At 38.2% G+C, this 22,831-nt stretch overlaps 1 protein-coding gene and 2 long non-coding RNA genes across 19 annotated transcripts in view; 1 reads left to right on the top strand and 2 right to left on the bottom strand.

Annotated features, from left to right (window-relative positions):
• mtd (TLD domain-containing protein mustard) overlaps nucleotides 1-22,831 on the top strand; it is a 424,160-nt gene that overhangs the window by 341,647 nt on the left and 59,682 nt on the right. For 10 of the 16 annotated variants that reach the window (XM_033481311.2, XM_033481314.2, XM_033481309.2 and 7 more), the window contains 10 exons: nucleotides 8,811-9,039; nucleotides 14,163-14,320; nucleotides 14,420-14,806; nucleotides 14,895-15,098; nucleotides 15,181-15,537; nucleotides 15,630-15,781; nucleotides 16,631-16,801; nucleotides 17,615-17,781; nucleotides 19,575-19,610; nucleotides 21,284-21,446. In XM_033481311.2, coding sequence (XP_033337202.1) covers nucleotides 8,811-9,039; nucleotides 14,163-14,320; nucleotides 14,420-14,806; nucleotides 14,895-15,098; nucleotides 15,181-15,537; nucleotides 15,630-15,781; nucleotides 16,631-16,801; nucleotides 17,615-17,781; nucleotides 19,575-19,610; nucleotides 21,284-21,446 — 2,024 coding nt within the window. Of the gene's footprint in view, nucleotides 1-8,810; nucleotides 9,040-13,946; nucleotides 14,079-14,162; nucleotides 14,321-14,419; nucleotides 14,807-14,894; nucleotides 15,099-15,180; nucleotides 15,538-15,629; nucleotides 15,782-16,630; nucleotides 16,802-17,614; nucleotides 17,782-19,574; nucleotides 19,611-21,283; nucleotides 21,447-22,831 lie in introns of those variants that run through there. The other 6 variants (XM_033481301.2, XM_076527898.1, XM_033481304.2 and 3 more) reach the window with 5 other exon arrangements.
• LOC117226706 (uncharacterized) lies at nucleotides 1,943-13,843 on the bottom strand. Of its 2 annotated transcripts, none has more exons than XR_004491865.2 (4): nucleotides 13,727-13,843; nucleotides 13,526-13,636; nucleotides 13,204-13,447; nucleotides 1,943-4,964 (listed from the first exon to the last, which is right to left on the bottom strand). It is a non-coding gene; the product is annotated as an uncharacterized LOC117226706 (long non-coding RNA). The 2 variants fall into 2 exon arrangements; XR_004491866.2 differs by lacking the exon at nucleotides 1,943-4,964 and adding an exon at nucleotides 11,852-13,103.
• On the bottom strand, nucleotides 17,251-20,446 carry LOC117226708 (uncharacterized). Its single transcript, XR_004491868.2, has 2 exons — nucleotides 17,875-20,446; nucleotides 17,251-17,804 (listed from the first exon to the last, which is right to left on the bottom strand). It is a non-coding gene; the product is annotated as an uncharacterized LOC117226708 (long non-coding RNA).

Below are 22,831 nucleotides of genomic sequence, written 5' to 3'. Positions count from 1 at the left end.
TATGTCCTTTGTCTACGTCAATTTTCGAATACGATACTTTTGACCGATACGGCGGACTTAGCGTTAACGTAGTATTCTGTTCTTGCGCGAAACAAGAAATGGTCCATCGCGGACACGTTAATATTTCGACGCTCTTGTTAATGCTCCCGTCAAACTCGTCGAAGACAATAGCGGCGCCCTGTGTTCCCTGTGATCGCAAGTGTGTCCCGCCGGCGTCCCGGCCATTAGGCTATTTGCATAATCCGGCAGAAATGGCGTGCAAGGGGATATCGGGTAACGGAAAATTGAATTCCTTGAAAGAGGGCCTTGAGACCGGTCCATTCGCTGGAACATTACGCCTCTTATGCAAATCCACGTCCAATGACCTTTCGCGGAGCCTGCAATCTAACGGCCAGCCGGCATTCTGTAACACTCTGTACACCTTATTACAGAATTTACAATTAATAACGGCTTCTCCGAATGTCGTATTTTTAGTTTGTCGCCGATCGGCCGTGTAACGCTTCGAGCGGGTCCCAGCTGGAAGCCGATTGTAAAACTGCAAGGATCGTTGTGTCTGGTTGCGAAAGGAATCGTCCCTCTGATCGGTAGAACTAGGACAACCTTAAGTCAAGCTTTATAGCGCGGCCTGTGCTGCTCGCGATAAGGATGAATCTACTGTGCGGTGGAACGGGACGACCTTGTATCAGACCGCCGAGAGAAAATGAGCTAGATTGTCTGGCTATGATAAGGATGAACCTACTGCACAGTAGATCGTGGACAGCCTTCCGCCGGGCGGCTGCACGAGAAAATGGGTTAGGGTGTCTGATTATGATAAGAACCGCCTACTATCCGGGAGATCGAGGACAGCCTGTATCGGATGCTCGGGAGCATGAACTGGATGGTCTGACTGTGATCAGGGTTTTGGGTAGAATAGTTCTAAATGACTTGTATACTCGTTGTGCGGTGGAATACCTCTTTATTTCTTCGCGGACTTTATCTCTCGACGAGTCGCGGTGCAGTCTGAGTATTCGTTTTTCACTCGCCGTTTGCCCTGGTAAAATTCTTGAACAACCCTGATTGGCTAACCCCACGCGTCGGGCCTTCCCAATCAGCGTTGTTCATTTTGCCCCTTTTTACCGCCTGTCCCTTACGCTCGTCGCGTATTTTTGGGACGGCGTGGTAATCGGAGGGGATAATGAGCTGTACGTGACAACGTGTGGAACTTTTCTTCCGGGTCACCCGCGTCGGACCACATGACCCTCGGGTCGCTGGGTCCGCTTCGAGTACCCTTCGGAAACTCCCCTAATTTGTGACGGTCTCCGTTATCTATTGAGATATCTCTAAAAAAAACTCTATTGCGAACATGCGTTGTCAAAGTTTGGGACTCATCATCTCAAAAATAGCTTCTTCGAAGGAGAGTCATAAATTACACTGGTCGTTTGCACGAGGACTGAAGTTTCCATTGTGCGCACGACTGGTCGCTACGAGGGTTAGCCTACTACAGTGGATTATGGACAGCCTTGAATCAGACCGCGTGAGAAGGTGAAACGATGTATCTGATCGTGACGTCGATCTATCTGCATACCTGTGCGGTAATTCGAGGGAAGATACCACAAATTTTCAACTGTAATAATAATAATAATAATAATCGATTTACTTACTTAACTGTAATAATAATAATATTAACATGCAAATAAAACGGAATTTGATGCGTCCGAAAAATACTATTTAATTTGGCTCGACTGAACAGTTGAGCCATTTATTTTGAAAGTGGCATAAGTCACTTTGTTTTTAAGTCGATATATTTAAGGGTTTGCGTTTTACTTGTATTTGTTATCTCAGGATACTGATATTTTTCTCAGTATAAATAATTTCGTATAAACATTAAAAAATCACCACTTTTCATTACGGTGAAGTGACTTAAGCCACTTTCAAAATAAATAGTTTAGAAAAATGACTGACATATATTAATTTTGTCCGACGTATTTTACCGAAGTGATGTTTTAAAAGGACAGTGATTTACTAAAATTGTTGAATAAATTTATACCATGAACATATTTAATATAAAGGTTTGATTCAAGTATTTTTTATTTTAATATTCATAAAATACAAAAATAATTAGTACATTTTGAAACATAAGTATAAGTAATTTATATGAAAATACATCAGTTCAATTTAATTATCGTCATCAATAGGAGTGATTGAGTCCTCGGAAATCGTGTTTTGTTTCAAATTTTTTAAATAACTGTGGTATATTGGGGGTATATAATTAAGCAAGTCCATCGTGTCTTTGTATTTTGCTGAAGAAACAGGACGAGATCCAGCGTATAACGGATCCATTTCTATTTATGAATAACGCCTAGGTCTTCCTCTTTTTGGTGACAAATCCAAAGTTAGAAATTCATCTTTTTCATCTAAAGTTAGTTTATAAAACATTTTATAGCCATCTGCTGGCGGGTCTGGAGGTAGCCGCCACATCACTATAATATAATTTACAAAACTGCACTATTCTTTCGCACTTATAAAAATAAGTCCAGTGATCAGAACTTTTTTAAAAATACTGAAAATAATTCAAAACAATACTTCACACACACTTATCACACGTTTCTATTTCTTTTACACTAAGCCCCGCCATTAATTTCCCGAGTACAGCGACTTACGCCACTTTCAAAATAAACATGTTTGTTATACCGTTAATTAGCAAAACTTCTCTCGAACAAATCTCAATAGTCCTCAACTTATTGATTGCAAATTTTTTCAAAATGAATAGATACCGTTCAATTGTAATTAGTGTTACCATTAACTCGATTTTTTTGAAAAAGTGACTTATGTCACTTTCAAAATAAACGGCTCACTTATGTGCAAGCTGAGAGAGAGAGAGAGAATGCTTTATTTTGATGTTTGGATTACAGATTTGTGGATGCAACGTTGTTATTGGTGCTCTCGAGAAAGTGGGTAGCTAGTGCATCTTGAATATTGTAAACAAACCAGAATCGACTCACAAGTGAAGCAACTGAGTCCGCCGAAGACAGATCTTGACGAGTTAGACTCGTCAAAGTCTACGGCGGCACATGGAATAAATGACGACCCTAACTCGTCATCGTATATCAAGGGGTTGAACAAATTCTTGCTACTCTTAACTCCTAATTTGTCGGGTGATTGGCGCTAGAACTATCGAGCTCTAAAAGCGACTAATAAGTCGAGGTTACAATTAATAATTCTAGCGACAAATAAAAGCGAGATGAACTTCTTTATTGTATGTTACAATGGAAATCGTATACCAAGTTTAAATAAATCCAATCTTGTCGTTGTTACAAAACAATATATACAGGGTGTCCGAAAATTATGGTACTTCCGGGAAATGAAAAGTTCCTGAGATCATTTCCCTAAATAAGTTATTTGTGCGAGTAATAACAAGTAAATATTACACATTTTCAATAGCCAGATAACACGAAATTGATTTTTCTCTTTTTCATACTGTTTCATATTTATGTTATTCGTACGATTTTCAACAAATATTTAAATACAATTGGCATTACTTTATTCTCCCTTTAATTCCGTAATATGCTTCTTTTTGAATTTTCTAAACATCATTCTCACTTTGGGTTTTATGAGCTTATTCCCAAACCTTAGCAAATTCGTCAAATTGGTCCGGTATTGCTCGCATAGGTACGATACTTTTGCTCGGCACCAAAAGGTTAACGAAATTTAATGACCAATAAGGCTTCTTCGCTGGTTCGCTCAGCCGTATCAAGCTCGTAATGACGTATACAGGTTTCTGAAGTTATTTGAAGTAACTTTTTCCGTAGCGAAAATGCAATCCGCGGCTTTGTTTACGAGTTATTAACGAAAAATACTGACCAATAAGAGGCGAGCTCGGTTGACGCACGACAGCCGGGTCAACGAGCGGCCGAGCCAACGGACGACCGAAGCCCAATTCTACTGATTGGCTGGGCAGTCTCGCGCCAGCCTGAGCTCGCCTCTCATTGGTCACTGTTTTCCGTTAATAACTCGTAAACAAAGCCGCGGATTGTATTTTCGCTAAGGAAAAAGTTACTTCGAACGACCTCAGGAACCTCTCATTTCCCGGAAATACCATAATCTTCGGGCACCCTGTATATTGTTTTGTAACATTGACAAGATTGAATTGTAATATACAATAAATCTGTCGTAATATACAATAAAGAATTTTATCTAAAAATTCAGAAACCAATCATTTCGACTGCTCTGGTGGTGTTCCAATGTTCACATATCTCTTGAAACGGTAACTTCGCAACGAAACGTTCAAATTATGTTAGCACATTTAATAGAACAACGACGCCACCGAAACGTTGTTGCTGCCAAACATAATTGTGTTATCGTTGGTTTAATAACTGGCTGATTATACTTCGTTCCTGGTCAGATCCATCCACTTATCAAAATGAAATCCTAACCCGCCCGAGTCGCGTTTGAGCAAGCAATCCAACACGAATATCGTTCAAATTGGCGTTGAACCAAGTCGGATCTCGGCTGAACAATGACGCCGAGCCTCGAGCAGCTAATTTTACGAGTTTGGTAGAAAGAGCCACGCGAACCCGGGTCCCAGCGTTATCAACGAGGCCCGCTACGGGATCTATAATAATTTTCCGGAAGGCTTGAAGTCGCGATGCTCCCTTCGGAAGGCTCCGAACGGTTTGATCGACGGATGATCAGTTGCAGATTGTGCCCGAAGCTACGGTTTATGACGTAGCATTAGCGCCGGTCCGTGAAATTGCATTTCACCGATACTTGCCCGGTTCCAAGCGGTTTCCCGACGTATCAACTTCGGGACGCATCCAGACGCCACTGTCGATCGATCGACGATCCCCGATCGGCTTTCTGATCGGCCGTCGACTCGAACCCGGCCCCATTCATTATATGCACGCAACCATGGCCGCCGATTTGCATTTGGGGTTCGCTAACTCTCCGGATCAGGAATTACCTTCGGTATTGGACGTCTTGGGTCGCTAGAAACATTTCGAAATAGTGCAAATAATTATGAAATACTTTCTGCGATTTTAGGAGAAATATTATATATATATAATATTATAATTATAATATTAATATTATATATATTATATATATATATATATCTACCGGAAAGTTCTGTCTGATAATGTCATTGCAAATTTCGATAGGTATGCACATGTTCATTTGAGACATATATTTTTGAGAAATGTTGCTCACAAATTGCCATCACGCTGGCATAAGGTCATAGGTAACGACGGGAATTATATTGTACAATAAATATTACTAAATTTATGAAAAATCTATTATTTCTTTTCATTTCTCAAACGGACAGAACTTTCCGGTAGACCTAATATAATAATATCGTTTGCATATGGGTACCAAGATATACAGTGGCCCATAAAAGTGTTCGTACACCTTTTGAACTGCAATATCTATACTATACTAGTCTACCAGACGATGACTAATATGTCTTTTTTAAATTTTGCTATTACTTAGAATGAAAAACGAAGATAAAAATGTAAAAATAGAATGACAAAAATGTAAAAATCTCTCGTTTTTTAACTTTTTTATGTAAACCTACAATGAAAATTTAAAAAATGTATTTCGTAGATCTCGGTAACTTATATGCATGTTGAAAATTTTATCGAAATCGGCTCACGTTGTTACGGGTTACAACAAATTAAAGATCGCAAAAATCGCAGTTTTATCACGATTTGTAACTTTGTCACGCATGTAACTCGATTCTGGGTTAATCGATTTTGATTAAATTTTCTTCACGCATGTAAGTCACCGAGATCTAGAAAAGGCATTTTTTAAATTTTCGTTATAGGCTCGGATAAAAAAATTAGAAAACGAAGGTTTTTAATTCTTTCTTTTTACTTCAAGTAATAGCAAAATTTAAAAGAAGCTCTTCAGCCAACGTCTAGTAGGCTATCGTTCGTCTAACATCTATAAAAAAAATTCAAATCATTTAGTTCAGTTTTGAAAAAGTTATTGCGTTTTAAAAAGTGTGCGAACACTTTTGTGGACAACTGTAGATACAAACACAATAATATCACCTGTCCCCATTCTCTTTGCGATAGACCTTTAACCGCAGTTAATAGCATCCACGACATAGACATGCTATTTTCAAGTTCACTATCATATTCATGCTCTCTATACAAAAATAATCGTATCTTCGTATCGTTTAAAACCCTTCGCTTCATCTATCTCGTGTCAAAACATTTCTCCAACTTCTGCATACTCTTAATTCTCTACAATTCATTAGCGTGTCATATACCAGAGCCTAGAGTCCTATACTAGTATACTAGTTTCTATGGTTACTTTCTTATTTAATTAGCATACCTATGATGATTTTCGATTAGGATTATATGACTATTTTAGCCAGCATTTGGTTTGTGATGCTTGAACAACGATGTACCGCCTCTAACCTGTTACAATAGATCCCTCGGCTCGTAAACAAAAATGGACGATTTGGAAAGAGATGATACGATTATTCGAGCCTCGCGGCTCGTTTTTATAGCCTTCGATTGTCAACAATTATAAAAATAAACCGCGTTAAAAATAAACTCCATAAACTTAACTTCTATCCTCTGTGCGTTATTTGAGAAACAATGCTGGTTTTCTACCTGAGCCTCACCGCATTCTCTATGATCGGTGCAACTGCTGGAATGGACCGTGTTCAAATTCATTTCTGCAACACCATCGATATTTTTAACAATCCATTTTCACCTTTTAAACGATCTTGCCGCTGTACGCTACTGGTCCTAAAATATCCCTTTCCGTCCATTTAGATGTATTATTATTATTATTATTACTATTGTTGTTATTATTATTGTTATTACTTTCTACTATTATTATCAATTATTGATTTTTGCTTTTCTCTTTTATTGTCGTTTAAATAAATTATATATAGTATATAATATAATGTAATATAATATAATATAAAAATTTAATTATCATTCCATCCATTATCATTATCATGTTTACCTTTTCACATCTTTGATGCCATGTTTCTTTTTTTCTTTCTCTTTCTATTGTAATTAAATAATCTTCATAAACTTTTGGGGGCAGAAGTGTTTTCTCCGTTTATACGTACAAGTCAATAAATCATTATTACTATAAGATAACAGAAAGAGAATCGTAATCTTTTTTGCTCGAGTCGTGCATCATGTCAGAAGATTGACTCGCTTTTCCGCACTTCGTAACCGCACGGCGAACATAGAAGCACATAACCGCAGCAGAAATAATGTGCAGCATGAATTATCTGCGAGACAAATCATCTAGAAAGCAACATGCTAACACAAAGGAGACTAAGGCGGTCGTGCCAAATATTTTAAACGACGAAATTGTTGATTGCGAGCCAATCGAGAAGAAAAGTTGTCGAGTACAGTGCCCACGTCAACGGCGGCTAATATTTACCGCTTTGAAATGTCGCGTCTGCAATATTTTTGTAACCAGACTGTGGATCTTTGTGCAGAGGAGACAAACTTACTCCGTCGTCGACTGAAAGATTCTCCTAATGTAAGCAACGAAGAAACAACTTTAACTAAGAAAACACTGTTTTACGCTTCGCAAAACTACGAGCGCGATAACTGCACAAATATCTGTAAATTGCGTGGTTCGCTCTTTGCGCTATAACAACAAGCCAGATTTCACGTGGTCTACTAAACGTGAACATGATTTGCTTCGTCGAAATCGAAAAAAAATTTGACGCCCTTCTACGATCAATAGACTGCGGATATTGTGCATTTATGACAAAAATGAGTAGATCAAATACAAAACAATAAAAACACATGTAAAGAACTTAAGAGCTCTATTGCATTATTTTCGACTCAATAAAATAATTAACACTTTGCACTGCGTTGTCGCCTATCAGAGGACATCGTAATTCTAGCATATCACTCGGATGTACCCTCTGAGGGGACATTAAAGTTTATTATATTGGAATGCTTTAAAATTTATCATAGTGTACAAAATTATAAGAAATAAAATGTTGATCTTTTTTGCAAATATACAGGGTTAGTCTCGTAAAGTGACGACCTCAAATGACTCGCAAAATATTTGTTGTATAGAAAAATGTTTCAGATAGAAGTTGCATGGTTTCCACAGGGGGGAGGGGGGCATATAGTATTGAAATCAGTTTTATGTTATTTTGCTTTTTCTATCAAGATATGAAGGTCACCTTCAATTTTTTAAATAGAATAGTTAATATTTCTCCCCGAATTCGGATAAAGCCTTGAATTCTACGTAAAAAGGTATATCACCAAATAGAGTCTAACTCGAATAATCGTATCTCATCTTCCCAAATTCTCCATTTACGTACACAATCTGAGCGTGAATTAAAGAAAATTTACTATACATAGCTGTGAAAGAAATTCTATTGCAAAAATGGTTGAACAACCCTGGAAACTCTGCCGAAAAGATAACCGCTGTGTTTGCGTAAACTCGTTTCATCCTAGCACGAAGTGCACGCAACCTGGTACAACTTTTGCGAGTTTCGGTACTCCGTCTGATTCGTATCAACCTAAAAGCGACGTACGTTACACGTTGAATCGAGGGGTCGGTTGCGCTCTGGTATTCCGGGGTTGATCCACGGGAATTTCTTAATTTCCTCTCCGGGTAATGAAACAGAAACACGTCGAGCTGAAGTTGATCTAGGTACCGCGGAGTTGGAATGCCTTTCGCCGTGAACTGCGGCGGATGGTAGTTCGTTTTCGTTTCTTTCTCTTTCTTGTTTTGGATGGTTGGACGGTCGGACGGACGTTTTCTCCCGGTTAAGGGATGGTCCAGCAATTACGAGGCCAAGCGAGTAATTCGTGTGTCCGTTTTGTTCGTTACAGGTGGGCGATAGGGACACGCTCACGTCGGTGGCAGCGAGGTTCGACACAACGCCATCCGAGCTCAGCAAATTGAACAGGCTCGGAAGTACTTTCATTTATCCCGGTCAGCAGTTATGGGTACCGGCGAAAGGAGAAGGTCGACCAGGAGGCGGAACCGCGGCCGACGCGCCCAGCCCGGATCCATGCCACGACCACGAGTCCCAGGATGACCTACCTCCCGAAGAAAAAGGTAATTTTAGTTGGCCCGCGTAGCTACCACCGAGTCGTCATACGAGATATTATCGCGCCCGATGTATTTTCGTAATCGAGAATTCTCGGATCGATCCAGGCCACCGCCGTCTTGTCCGAGATCGTTCTTCCAGGGCAGTTCTTATTTCGGCCACAAAATGGCACCTCTTTTTCTATTTTCTTGCGATCTTGTGTCTTGGAAATGTTGGGTTGTCGCCTCGGACGCTTGCGCAGAAAATAACTCGAGAAGATGTAATAATATTCACAGTGCATACACGGTTATTCTTTGAAAGAATAACTCTTCTAAAATTGGACCGAACGACGCGAGCTTTCTTGGATCAGTTATAATTTGAACTTCCATTAACATTTTTAAAAAGTACATCTTGTAGATATGCATCGCATGTTTTATGAATGCATATGTAGATACGCATATCGCATATCTTATAAGTGCATATAAGATATGCATTTTATCTAACCCCGATACAGAAATGTATGACAGCCTGTCGACAGATATTGAAAGGACCTTTGAAACGATTGTATTCCCACAACGTCTGACCCTATCATAATTTGCTGACTCGAAGTTGAATGTTGGTCACGCTTTATGGGTACGATAATGCAAACGAAAGAGAATAATAATGCAAATAAAACAGATACAGAGTGAAAGGTAATTGTTAAAAAATGTAATACAGTGTTACACGAATCAAGGAACAGCAACGTAGCTGTACCCGACAGGTCGAGTTATGGAAATAGACGATCTAAGATTTTCATAATTGGTCGACGCATGTCCCTGCAACATTGCGTCTTCTGAGTTGTGCCACCTTACATAACTTTGTTTTGCAATGACTGATTTGATGGCAATCTTAAACACACGACGATCGTCGTAACATTGGATAAACTTACTACTTCTGTATACGAATGATTTCTTCGTGTTCTTCAAAGTTTCACAAATACGATTGCAAAGTTTAACTACTAAACCTACCAAGCAGTAATACTAACTGGCATGTACCGCTTCACAAAAGTGAGAAGACCGAATTTATTTGGAATTCGTAAAGTTTTTATTATAAAACTTGTTCCAATAATATAACTTATTCAAGCGTTTTCCACGAAAGAGTCTCGGAACTTTGCAGAATTGCAAAATAAGAAAGCGGTCACTTTGACCGCGGTATTAATCGATGATCGACATTCTATTTAACACTGTATACACCTGCCGACGTGACGACAATTGTTGCCAATGTTGCGTGAGATTCGATGGATTTATTGTTGATGCTTAGCTAATGCGACCGACCTCCTTCGCAATAACAACACCTTCTCCCCCGCGACCGTTGTTTGACGTGTTTGAGCCGCTATAATTTTTCAAACGCCAACAATGAAGCGGTCGGTGTAGCAACCGTTGACACACGATATTGCATTTACGTGTGCGGGGTCTGTAACAGGTACTTCAACGGTGTACATGGAAAGTGCTCCGATTGAGTATTCGAAACTTTCATATTGGTTCACAGTAGTCTGATATTTGAGCCGTTTATTTTGAAAGTGGCATAAGTCACTTTGTTTTTAAGTCGATATATTTAAGGGTTTGCGTTTTAACACGTTTCAAAATATGGATGCTAACTTTCGAGAAGATTTACTTGTATTTGTTATCTCAGGATACTGATATTTTTCTCAATATAAATAACTTCGTATAAACATTAAAAAATCACCACTTTTCATTACGGTAAAGTGTCTTAAGCCACTTTCAAAATAAATAGTTTAGAAAAATGACTGACATATATTACGACGTATTTTACCGAAGTGATGTTTTGAAAGGGGACAGTGATTTACTAAAATTGTTGAATAAATTACATATATAATAATAACTTATACCATGAACATATTGAATATAAAGGTTTGATTCAAGTATTTTTTATTTTAATATTCATCAAATACAAAAATAATTAGTACATTTTCAAACATAAGTATAAGTAATTTATATGAAAATACATCAGTTCAATTTAATTATCGTCATCAATAGGAGTGATTAAGTCCTCGGAAATCGTGTTTTGTTTCAAATTTTTTAAATAACTGTGGTATATTGGGGGTATATAATTAAGCAAGTCCATCGTGTCTTTGTATTTTGCTGAAGAAACAGGACGAGATCCAGCGTATAACGGATCCATTTCTATTTGTGAATAACGACTAGGTCTTCCTCTTTTTGGTGACAAATCCAAAGTTAGAAATTCATCTTTTTCATCTAAAGTTAGTTTATAAAACATTTTATAGCCATCTGCTGGCGGGTCTGGAGGTAACCGCCACATCACTATAATATAATTTACAAAACTGCACTATTCTTTCGCACTTATAAAAATAAGTCCAGTGATCAGAACTTTTTTAAAAATACTGAAAATAATTTAAAACAATACTTCACACACACTTATCACACGTTTCTATTTCTTTTACACTAAGCCCCGCAATTAATTTCCCGAGTATAGCGACTTACGCCACTTTCAAAATAAACATATTTGTTATACCGTTGATTAGCAAAACTTCTCTCGAACAAATCTCAATAGTTCTCAACTTATTGATTGCAAATTTTTAAAAATGAAAAGATACCGTTCAATTGTAATTAGTGTTACCATTAACTCGATTTTTTTGAAAAAGTGACTTATGCCACTTTCAAAATAAACGGCTCATTTCTTGGTCTATGAACGCATTCGAGTAACCCATATCGGGGACTATTTTTAGTTGTACACTCTGGGTATCCCGACTACACAAGTACAGTAAATTCTCCCTAATCGAGGCTCAGCTTGGAAACAAGAATGGACAATTTGGGAAGAGAACATACGATTATTCGAGTTTTGGGGGCTCGTTTTTATAGTTGTTGTCAATCAGTGACTATAAAAACGCACCGCAATGCTCGAATAATCCGTATCTCCTCATCTCAAATTAACCATTTTTTTTTTTTATACAATCTGAGCGTCAATTAGGGAAAATTTACTGTACTTGGAATATTTTGCTGGTCTAAGTATTCTAAGCATTTTAAATACACGAGTGTAGGCGGTGCTCTAGGGTTTCGAATGATACAAATTTGTTCATAGTCATCTTCGATACTTCATTGCTCTGAATTCTCAAGTACTGTAGTTACTTGAGTCTTGCCGATGCTCTAGGATTTAATATGTTTGGGTACCTTAAATACTTTGCAGAATCGACACTCTGTAAATTCGAATATTTTAGAATGCCACAAGTATTTTGTTAGTCAGTGTACTCGTCTCAGATACACGAATACTTCGCACGCAAGTGCAAAGTTTCCATAAAGCGGACTTCCCCGACGAAAAGTGACGAGCTAGAATTTGTTGTCGCAAATGAAATTTCTGTGGTCTCGAATATTCGGCCGCGCTCCTAATTGTGGCTAATTAATGCAGGCGTTCCAGCGGCGCGTGATTGGGTGTCGATATCAAGGCATCTTATTGCGCGGTTGCCATAAACCGAAAGCAAAATTGACGTGAGCACACCTCTATGAATAATGGAACAGTGGGCGGCGTGGTGCGTTCAGGTGAATCGGATTGACTCACCTGGCCAAATAACAAGATGAATTGGGTCTCGATTGTATCTGGCCAAGTGTCGCATCGAATATTAATGGCTGTCTATTGCATACACACGTCGCACAGATATGTATAACGCCCCGTGGCGGCTGCACTAGTCTACCGGTTGCCGAACACCTACACATTTGAAATATCTGCACTTCGTACTAATGGCACGCCATAATATTTTTCCGACCGGGACGATTTTCCGCCAATAAAGCGTCAGCAAATTCTGTCGGTGGCGTAACACGCTTTTATGCTCGCATAAGAATCCTTTTCGTTACCTTCACCTAGTTAGACACTTTACCAGCTCTACGTAACATTGCGGCTATATATATATATATAAAGGAATTGAAATGTTAAGGGTTTCTGGGAATCGAATAAAGCGGCGAGATTACTTATCGTCCGAGAAATTCAGACGGGAATTATAGGGCGTTGAAAAAATGAGTAAGGTATTTCGTCATTGGGTGGCGCCACGTTATGCGAACCGACTACCACTGAATCAATTCGCCTGAAATTAATGCCGGGAAGCGTGCGGATCAGTTATGTTGATCGAATGAGCAAAGTGCATATTCTTGAAAAAAAAAAATGGTAGGTTTATGTAACGTTACCGTGCAGCTTTATGCGATCGTGGCACGTGGTAGCGCAAGAGAATTCAGAATCGATTTTCCGGGAGGTCCATGTGTCTCTTTTCCTGTCCAACTTCGTGCCCCGTGTATTTAAATGTCGCTCTCTCGCTCTTTCTCTCTGTCTCCCTCTGCGACCTATACCGATTGTGAGTACAGTTTTGACAGACGGTTTAATCGATAAGCGCGTTTTAACCTAGTTGGATTATCTTTTGCCGAGTTGGATTATCTATTATTAAAAATACTTCAATTTATTTTTACGACCGACACTGTCACTTTTTAACATCATGTTCCTTATGAAACATACCGATTACCATATTTTTATTAGCATGTCCGTCGATCTCTTTAAAGAAAAATATTTCGTGTATGGAGATTTAAAGCGTTCGTGGCCATTATACTTTTTCTTTACGGGAATGACCTAATAAACATAAATAAAGTTCATGACTGCGGTAAACGTGAACTCATTTAATTGTATAGAGGTTTTTAATTTTATAGCATGATATTATACCTTTTATGCAGCTGCCTTTTTTGTGGTCTGTCGTGTATGTATGCGCATTATTATGATGCGTCAGCTGATCGGCGTCACGATGTAAACTCACGACAGCCAACATGGCGTCGTTGTTGTATATACAACATAACCTGTACGTCAGGAAACACGCGATGCATGCTGGTTTAACGTCAAACGGGGCACGAATGTCGTCGTTATGCATTCATCCTGTATTCTCATTGAATTCGGTGCCATTACATAAAAATTCGATCACGTATTACAAGCTCGGTCAATTTAAATATAAAAAGCTCTGGAGATTTGAATGATTTATGGAAAATTATATTTCGAGCAGCCTTTGTTTCGTTTAACATGGGTACACGGCATTGAAATATCGTAAAACAGTTCATGTTGATGTTTTTATTGGCGCAATTCTAACATTTCATGTTGTCGTTCACAGAACTTCTGGATAACTTGAGGCCTGTCTCACCCAAACCAGGCCATATGGAACGAGTTAAAACACCTCTTGGTATATCAAGTACAGTCATACAGGAGGAAGAACAACCATATAAGGAAAGATTTTTGAAAATTGATGTTCGCCATGTCACCGATGGCCAGGTAAAGATCAAACATTTTGTATCTTGTATCTATTCTGCTTACTAATCATCCTCGCTATTGTCAAGATTCTAATCAATTAATTTTACTATCTATTTATAGGGTGTTATTGGTGGAGTACTGTTAGTCACACCAAATGCAGTGATGTTTGACCCCAATGTATCGGATCGACTTGTCATCGAGCATGGAGCAGAGTCATATGGTGTTATTGCTCCAATGGAGTTCATAGTGAATGCTGCAATTTACTATGATATTGCCCACATGCGTGCTTCTCACAGAGAGCCAGCAAACTTGGACAAGAAACCAGAAATTTATTACATGAAAAAACCCATGCAAAATGATAAGAGTCAATCATCAGGGAAAGACGAAACTTTTCCAGAACTAACTACGGACGATAACGAGAGCGTTTGCAGCTGTGCAGAGAGAGATGGAGATGCTTTTCCAAAGGCCTTTGAGAGAGATCTCGTCACCCCTACTAATATTCAAACTGTATGTTGTTTTTGACTATATTTTCACCTTTTGTATACAATTTAGACGCATCAATTGTTAAATAAAGTTGTTTCTATTCGCTGTACAGGAAGAAACTACAACGACAACCAAAGAAAAAGAAGAGGACAAGGAAAAAGAGACTAAAGAAGTGGAGTCTGACGGTGGGCAAGCAATTAGGACATTAGAGGAACGTAGACGTTCTATGCTTGATCACCATTGGGCAGTCCCTAGTAAAGATCGATGTACATTATCAATCGAAGATGAGCAACAAGATTCATTAAATTCTGACAAGGTTGGTTATTGTGTACAATTGGAACTAACATGATTTTCATTTATTTTGAATTGTGTAGAACAATAGATTTAATCGTTTCCAGACCGAACCCACGAAAACGAAGCCGAATGCCGAAGATGAAGAAGGATCTCTAGTCAAATTGTCATGCCACGACTCTGGTATCGACATTCGTGACCCTAATCCCCCTTTCCCAGTAGTTGTACCTATTCCCTCAAAGAAAGTATACTCAGACGCAGATATTGTCTTATCTTCAGATTGGGTACCTCCTATTACTATTGCCCCGACGAACATTACAACTGATACTCTTGATAGTGGTTCTGCTATAAATGGCAGAAAAAAGGCGAGTTCAGTATCTTTTAGCTTAGACAGTAATGCGGAGGAACCCGAGAAAGATGAGGAGCACAAGGATGACGATAAACAGGAGACTCGTAGGAATAAGGTAACAACGGAGTCGATATTTTCAATGTATTTGCAATGATTCTTATTATCAAGATCAAACTTTGCATATACTAAAATGTTATTCCTTTTCAGATGTTAAAGAGATTGTCGTATCCATTATCGTGGATGGAAGGATTGACTGGTGAGAAAGAAGACGAAAATAAGTCCGGATCTGATAAAGTTGCAAGCTTGCCGAACAGTGCGGATTCTCATCATTCGTCTGTCTTCAGTAAAGTTTTCTCAAGGTGATAATCTACGCTATTTTTATGCTAGAAAATTTGTATTCACATTTTTTTTTTTAATAATCTACGTGGTACTAATCAAGAGTGACTAACAATCGTTCGAATCCAGACTTTCACATTTCCCATGTACAGGGATGATCAGTTCCGACGCTCGACTCTCTATTATATGACGTAACATTTTACTGTCTTCTTATACCACGTGTATTACCGCTTTCTGCTGAACTTATACGGAACGTTTTAACATAGATATGATACGGAGGCTGTTCATAATGAAACTAAGCTAGATCATACATTTTTTCAAATGTTTTTTTCATGCTACTGACAATTTCGCTGACTCGACGAACGTGTTTTACTATGAATGCCCTCATTGATTATAACATGTAGAATATTCATTAGTTATTTACGCCTAGAAACGAGCGGCTTATTGCATTTTCGATACGCGTTGGAATATTGTTAGCTTTTTTTTTTTATTCATCGAAGGAGTAAACGAACCAAGAGAACGCGAGACATCCAGTAACGTCCAGAGATTGTCGTCAATAACGTAACACCATCATAGTCTGTTCTATCGTCAAAATGCTTATGGAAAAGTGTTACTCTCTTCTACAGAGTAATTCATAAAATGTGAGCATAACTTTAATAATAAACTCCCATCGAAGAAAAATATTTAAACTTCCTTGTTACTAATTTAAAGAGATTATGTTTCACATTTTATGAATCATATGTGGCTCAATGAAACGAAAATAGTAGAGGATACATTTTAGACTGTGATGGTAAATCTGTGTGTTTAATTAAAAGCTTTACTGTCGTTTCTAATGTAACTAACAAAGAATATGTAATGGTGGTGGATATAAGCTCGCCGATCAACCTGGTGAGTGACTTTAGCTCGGGCCTGTTTGCTAAAACTCCCAGCGAAGAGAGTGGTGGGGGCGGTAGGACTGGAGGAACACCTCCTCTTACCGCCTCCTCTCTCTCCCAGGACTCCAGCAATCCTCAGTTTTCACCTGGTCCAGGAGGGCTTATGGGGTGAGTTTGGGCCCGGTTCCATCAACCAGCAAATTGTTGTATTTACTATACTCTCAGACTCCTATTTTATCCTGCTGTTTACCTTGAACCGGCTCTTTGTATTTATCGTTTAACTATAATTCGATTAGCACTATAGTTTCTCTGTGTTACATACACTCTCCCAACTCCCCTCACCAATAACTTAAGTTATCTTAATGTCTCTTCCAGCCTGATTACGATTAGACTATTTTCAAAGTTCTGTAACCAATTGTTCACTCTCAAGCTTCACACTCACCCCTTATTTTGCTACTCGACCCTTACGTTACTTTGAGCCTTTTGCAGGCTACAGGTCAGCTCTCTTTGCTCCCGCTTTCAGGTAAACGTTATTTACTTTTTCAGAAACTCTGCCACCACCACTGATTTCGTGACACATGTGCCAACATATGTTTATATAAAAATATACATTCATATATGTTATATACATATATTTATACGAATACATGTATCTATAAATATGTTATATAAATATATAAAATACTGCTTACAAACAACACATCACCACCAGATATCGAACACAGCGTATAGTATGAAAACCCCCGAGCAGCCACCTATACCTTATTTCGCTGTACAATGCGTTGGATGATACGAAGTTTACCTTTTTGAATGTTGTCATCCCTTACCCCACCACGAGTTCGATGTTCTTTACTATTTATGTGTTGCAACATAATTGCCGTGTCGAAATTATAGGCATCAGCTGGTGCTTGTACTTTCGAATGTGGCAGCAGATCGTACTCAAAGACAAGTCCGTAACTTGGCTGTATGATTTCCTTTCAGACGATCCTCTGTTGGCACATTCATCAGACAACAGCCATTAACATCCTCGGGCAGCAGCAGCGTTGACAGCAGCCGAGGTAGCAAAACTTCAACAGCGGCACCACGATTGGACTACCGTAGTATGGTCTCTGTCGACGACATGCCTGAACTGTTCGTCAGTTTTGACAGTATGTATCTGAACTTGTTGATCCTGTTACAAACAACATATATTATACACTCTACGTTTCGGAATGATTGACTCAATAATCGTGGACACGTACAGGTTCCCTCTACTTCAACTACTGTTTCTCTTATACAGGTACTCTGCTTTTTAGACTCGGAGCTGATGCATTTTGGTAATGCTGATTGAATTGATTTATTTAGACCATACTAAATGCATTAAATAATTCAAATGCAACAGATAACAATTGAAGAACAGATTTTTGTTTCAAAGATATTTGAAGGAGACATGTGAATTTTGTATTTTCCAGTCATTTGTTATACACTGTTCAGTGTACAATTAATTTTGTGCAATTTTTGTAATTCAAACATTTTTGCTAAGATGGATCAGTTTACACACAAAAGTGGAACACCATGTATACTAAACATTTTTTAGATGGCGTATTTTCTGTGCATGGGATCGTTATCGTACTAGATCAAAAGAAAATGATTTTACAATTGTAAACTGTTGAAAAATTAAAATTAAAACTACAACTAATATAGAATTTTACAATTTAATTGATTCTGGCGATAGTTATACCTAACCCTAAACGGGGTTTCTTTCTGAAATATTTTCTTACTGTCTTAAAATCACCCAGTATACAAGAAACACGCCACCGTGGTAACGAGTATTCGTTTCCAAGGGATCGATACGATACTGTAATTAATTACACGTAGCCACGAGTACATAAAAACGAAATGGCAATAAAGATGGCAAACGGGAATATTACATATCACGCACTGCACTCGCTCGTATGTATAGACGGCTTCTTAAACGATCTGTTACTTTGCTAGTGCATTTATTATCCCTTTCTTCGAATTTTTGAGCGCCTTTGGATTCGATTTCTAAACAGTAGTAGCAGAAACCAGTGAAGAATTACATTTATCCATCTCTGAGCAGAAAAATATTCCAACGAATCCGTGACCAAATGCGCTTGCATTTTTTAGTATATGTTAACGTAGTCTCGATATTTTCTATATTTTCAAATTTCGCTCGTTTGTCATTACTATACTGCAGATTTTACGAGTTTTAAGACAACCGCAAGCTCGGTCAATTTCTCGGTTTTCAATTTCATCACTGAAGAAGAGAATCGATAAAACTATTTTTAGTTTAACCTTTTGTCTTCTACCTTTTAGAAGCGCTATAAATATTTTACGAAAATAGAAACCAGTGATTACAACAGAGTGCAAAAATTAATGAGCTATTGATTAATGAACTATGGTAAATATTGATTTTTATGGAATGGTGCTTCTACGGTACCAGGCATCAAAGAAAACTGTGTATCAGATATTAAAATTGAAAACATCACGAACGAATAAAACCCGCAGTCTAGTCATTACCAGTTCTACATTTTTATCAAGTTTAATCTCTCGTTACTTTTATCTGTGCTGTCCCTTGGATTCAAGCGATTTTCGAATTTCAAACGCTTGACACAGATTCGGGGAACAGTTCTTTTGGTCGTGATCTCTCGGCCTAGACTCTAACGGTCCCGATAGACACCTAGAGTCCAGGCCTAATATTCTTTCATTATCTTTCTCATTGTTGTTAAATTAAGCGGAGACGTTGTCGTATCTCCAAGATATTGAAACCTCTTGCTCCACTCGAATCGCATACTTGTCGTCTCGAAAATTCTGATTAATATTCTAAATCTGATAGAGAGTAATTGTTACAACTGTGGAACGCAAGGGGTTTCGCCCGTTAGTCTGCCGACGATTATTCATACTAATGCAGTAATGTCATATGTTTTTGTTGTCCCTCTAGTCCAAGCACCTAATTTTCCCGAACTCGAAGGCCTCGGTAGGTTCATACAGTATTAGCTTGCTTATTTTCTACCTCTCGTGTATCACATCCTCGCTAGAGCTCGCACATTGTCATTGGTTCCCAACTTCTGGTAGACTTTGAGGTAACAATGCTGTGAGAAAGTAAACACAGAGGAACCATAAACAGCTCTTTTGAAATTGTCATCTGCGTACAGTTTCTGACACTCTCGAGCTCAGCGGCATCTTAAGATTTGTTAGAACTGATCTAAGAAGATAAACAATTTAACAGGAGACTGTTAGGTGGATTGGTAGACAAAGATTTTGTAGTCCGACGATTCTTTTATGTTCCTGCCGAGTTTTCTAGAAGTCTCCCACAATGAATTGTCTTCGAAGCGAAGAGAGGAGTTCGGGCGAGATAAGATGGATGTTCAGCAGAGATGCTCTGTGTCGCGTCTCTTATCTTTCGTCCACGTATATGTTTCGTTTGATTCAATTCGTTACTTGGCCATTATTCCTCACCGTATCGTTACCTTGAAGTATACGTTGTTTATCGTGCAATCCACGAAACTCTCCCCTCCCATTTTGCGCTCGATTTTGCCGTTGCACCTGCACATTGTGTACTTTACCTGTGTTATGTATTATTGGTATACTTGCTACTGACTACTGGTCACCGATTTCGAGCACTCGCCACGACACTATTGTCACTTGATACACACTCTTCTCTTTCATGTACCTTCTGCGATGATGTTGTCTTGTAACATTGTGGGATTGAAAATTTGCTGTGAGAAATAAAAAGGTTTTCTTTTTCGTTATATCTTCTTTTTCTCGGCATAATATACATATATTTATAAATTTTTATATTTATATATATATAAATATATATATTAATATAATATAAAAATTAATATATATATATATATATGATTATCAAAGGATTAATATATATATATATATATATATATATATATATATATATATATATATATGATTATCAAAGGATTAATAATGGTAAGATCGATGTATACAGTGGTTGCTTTTTAAATTGAGTACTGAACTTTCATCAATTTACGACACATATAGACGTATTGTTATTATAGTATCTTAGTGTTGCAAATGTCTGTGATCGATGGAGCTTTATGAATCTGTCTCTATGATTAATAGATTGTCAGAGAATGGAGGCTGGACCGTGCTTCTTTCTTGTCCCGCCTTAAGCCACGCCCTTCGCATCTCATTGGTGGAAACACGCCCCGTTCAAATATCCTTCTCTCTGTGATAATTGATCATGATTCTGCCGAGAAAAAGGAAAAAAAGAAGTGAATTGAAACGAAGCTTCGTCTCATCTGCGATCCCAAATCCATATCACACATTGTGCTCCTGTACTATTTTTGTGTTTGTGCGTCTATGACGATGAATTCTTCCAAGTAATTAACTCCGAATGTAACGCTTGATATTCTACGGGAAAAAAGCTTCTTACGAATTTATTTTCCTCTTTCTTTTCTGGTAAACGAATCTGCGCATACCACACGAGGAGATCTGTCTCCGCGCCATAAATATTGTATAGAATGATCTTTTGGCCGAATTGGAGATGTGTTATATATGGCGAATTGAAGTCACTTCTGGAAAAGAATCAAATCGTGCATTAGATTTAAAACAGATAAGCCCGAATCGGTGAACACGTATTACATTGAACCTTTCTGTCGAATTATATAGAACTTATACCGCGACCAGCCCGTTCCTGCGAGGATCCACCATTGTACCTGAGACTGCGCACCGGAAGACCAAAGGACAAGAAGATCCCGCGGTCCACGCCCATCATGAGCTACGGAAAGAAGAAGCTGCGACCTGAATACTGGTTCAGCGTGCCTCGCGATAGGTAAGTTAACCCTTAGCACTCCGAACCATTCTGGACGTTGGCTACCAGCTAGTCAGCGCCACTTTTCGGCAGAAACGGGCATTTACAGACCCTCGTATTATTTAGTATGCTTTTGGAACTAACTAACATATTATAATGATATTGGACTTTTATGAATTGGCTGAAATCGAGAAATTTGCAAAAAATCAATATTTTATTTTTTATAATTTTGTTATTGTTTGTTTTATAATTTTGTTTTATTGTTGTAATCGCTATCTATGCGAACTCTTTCTCTCGTCGCCTTGTTGCTTGGACGATATCACTATCACTGCTATCAAAACGATAGACTAACTGTAGAAGAAAACCTTCTACAGTTAGAGTTTTTCTAACATATCTGTATAAACGTCTACCTGGAACTCATCTTCACTACTACTTGTGTCATGAGACTCATTCGTGTTCGAACGTTTTGCCATTGTTCTAATAAAAAATATGAATAAATACATAGGTTGAAAATTTCTGATTGTTATTACTAACTCACAAAATAATATTTACCAACAAACTTTTACCAAACAATTTATATTTACCAAGAGAAGAATTGCTTTTCCGATTTTCTCACTCGTTAGATCTATCTATACCGCTCGACGCTTCAAACCAGACTGAGTTTAGCTTTGAAAATCTTTTCCTGCAGATTTTATGATTATAAATCTTACTATATAGTGCGTGCTATGTTCGCATATCGATCTTTCTTCTACAAACTTGCTTTATCGCTCTTTTCAAGTGGCGCTTTTGAAGTGCTCGGACCGTCGTGAGCACGCCTCTCACGTTCTCGTCAAAACTCGCTGACATTTCTTGTATATACCGTAGTAATTTTACTATATTTTGATTTGATTTCTTCTGTCATTTCAAGAGAAAACTTCAGGGAAACATGCATGTCTGAAAAAGTTGCGCTGAAATAACTCAATTCCCCGTAATCACTAATAAACTTTAATGTCCCACGAGAGAGGACATTCGAATGATATGCTAGAATTACGATGTCCCACGAGAGGGGACAGCGGAGTGCAAAGGGTTAAATGTTCACCCTAAAATAAGCACTATTGGTAATTTCTCCACAAAACAACAGCTGGCTATAGATAGTAACTCGACGCTCTCTGTATCAGATGAATGTTTATTCTACAATTCAATTAAAATTTTGTGCATCTATATAGTGATCCAAGACAAAAATAATGGTATTTCTTACTGATTCCCAATCGCCCTTCAAGGGAGGGAAAATGAAGCCTAAATCAAATGAATACACTCACTTTCTGGCATGCGATTATTAAAGGCGGAAAAACTAAACTCAAAGTCAAGAGGTAGCAGAAATGTTCCAACACTTTTGTGACTTCCTTCATAATAGTGATCCTGCATGA

The sequence above is a fragment of the Megalopta genalis genome, unplaced genomic scaffold (genome assembly GCF_051020955.1).
Source record: "Megalopta genalis isolate 19385.01 unplaced genomic scaffold, iyMegGena1_principal scaffold0050, whole genome shotgun sequence".
In the NCBI taxonomy this organism is placed as follows: domain Eukaryota; kingdom Metazoa; phylum Arthropoda; class Insecta; order Hymenoptera; family Halictidae; genus Megalopta; species Megalopta genalis.
The sequence above is the reverse complement of the archived record's forward strand: the minus strand, read 5'-3'. Positions and strand labels throughout refer to the sequence as shown.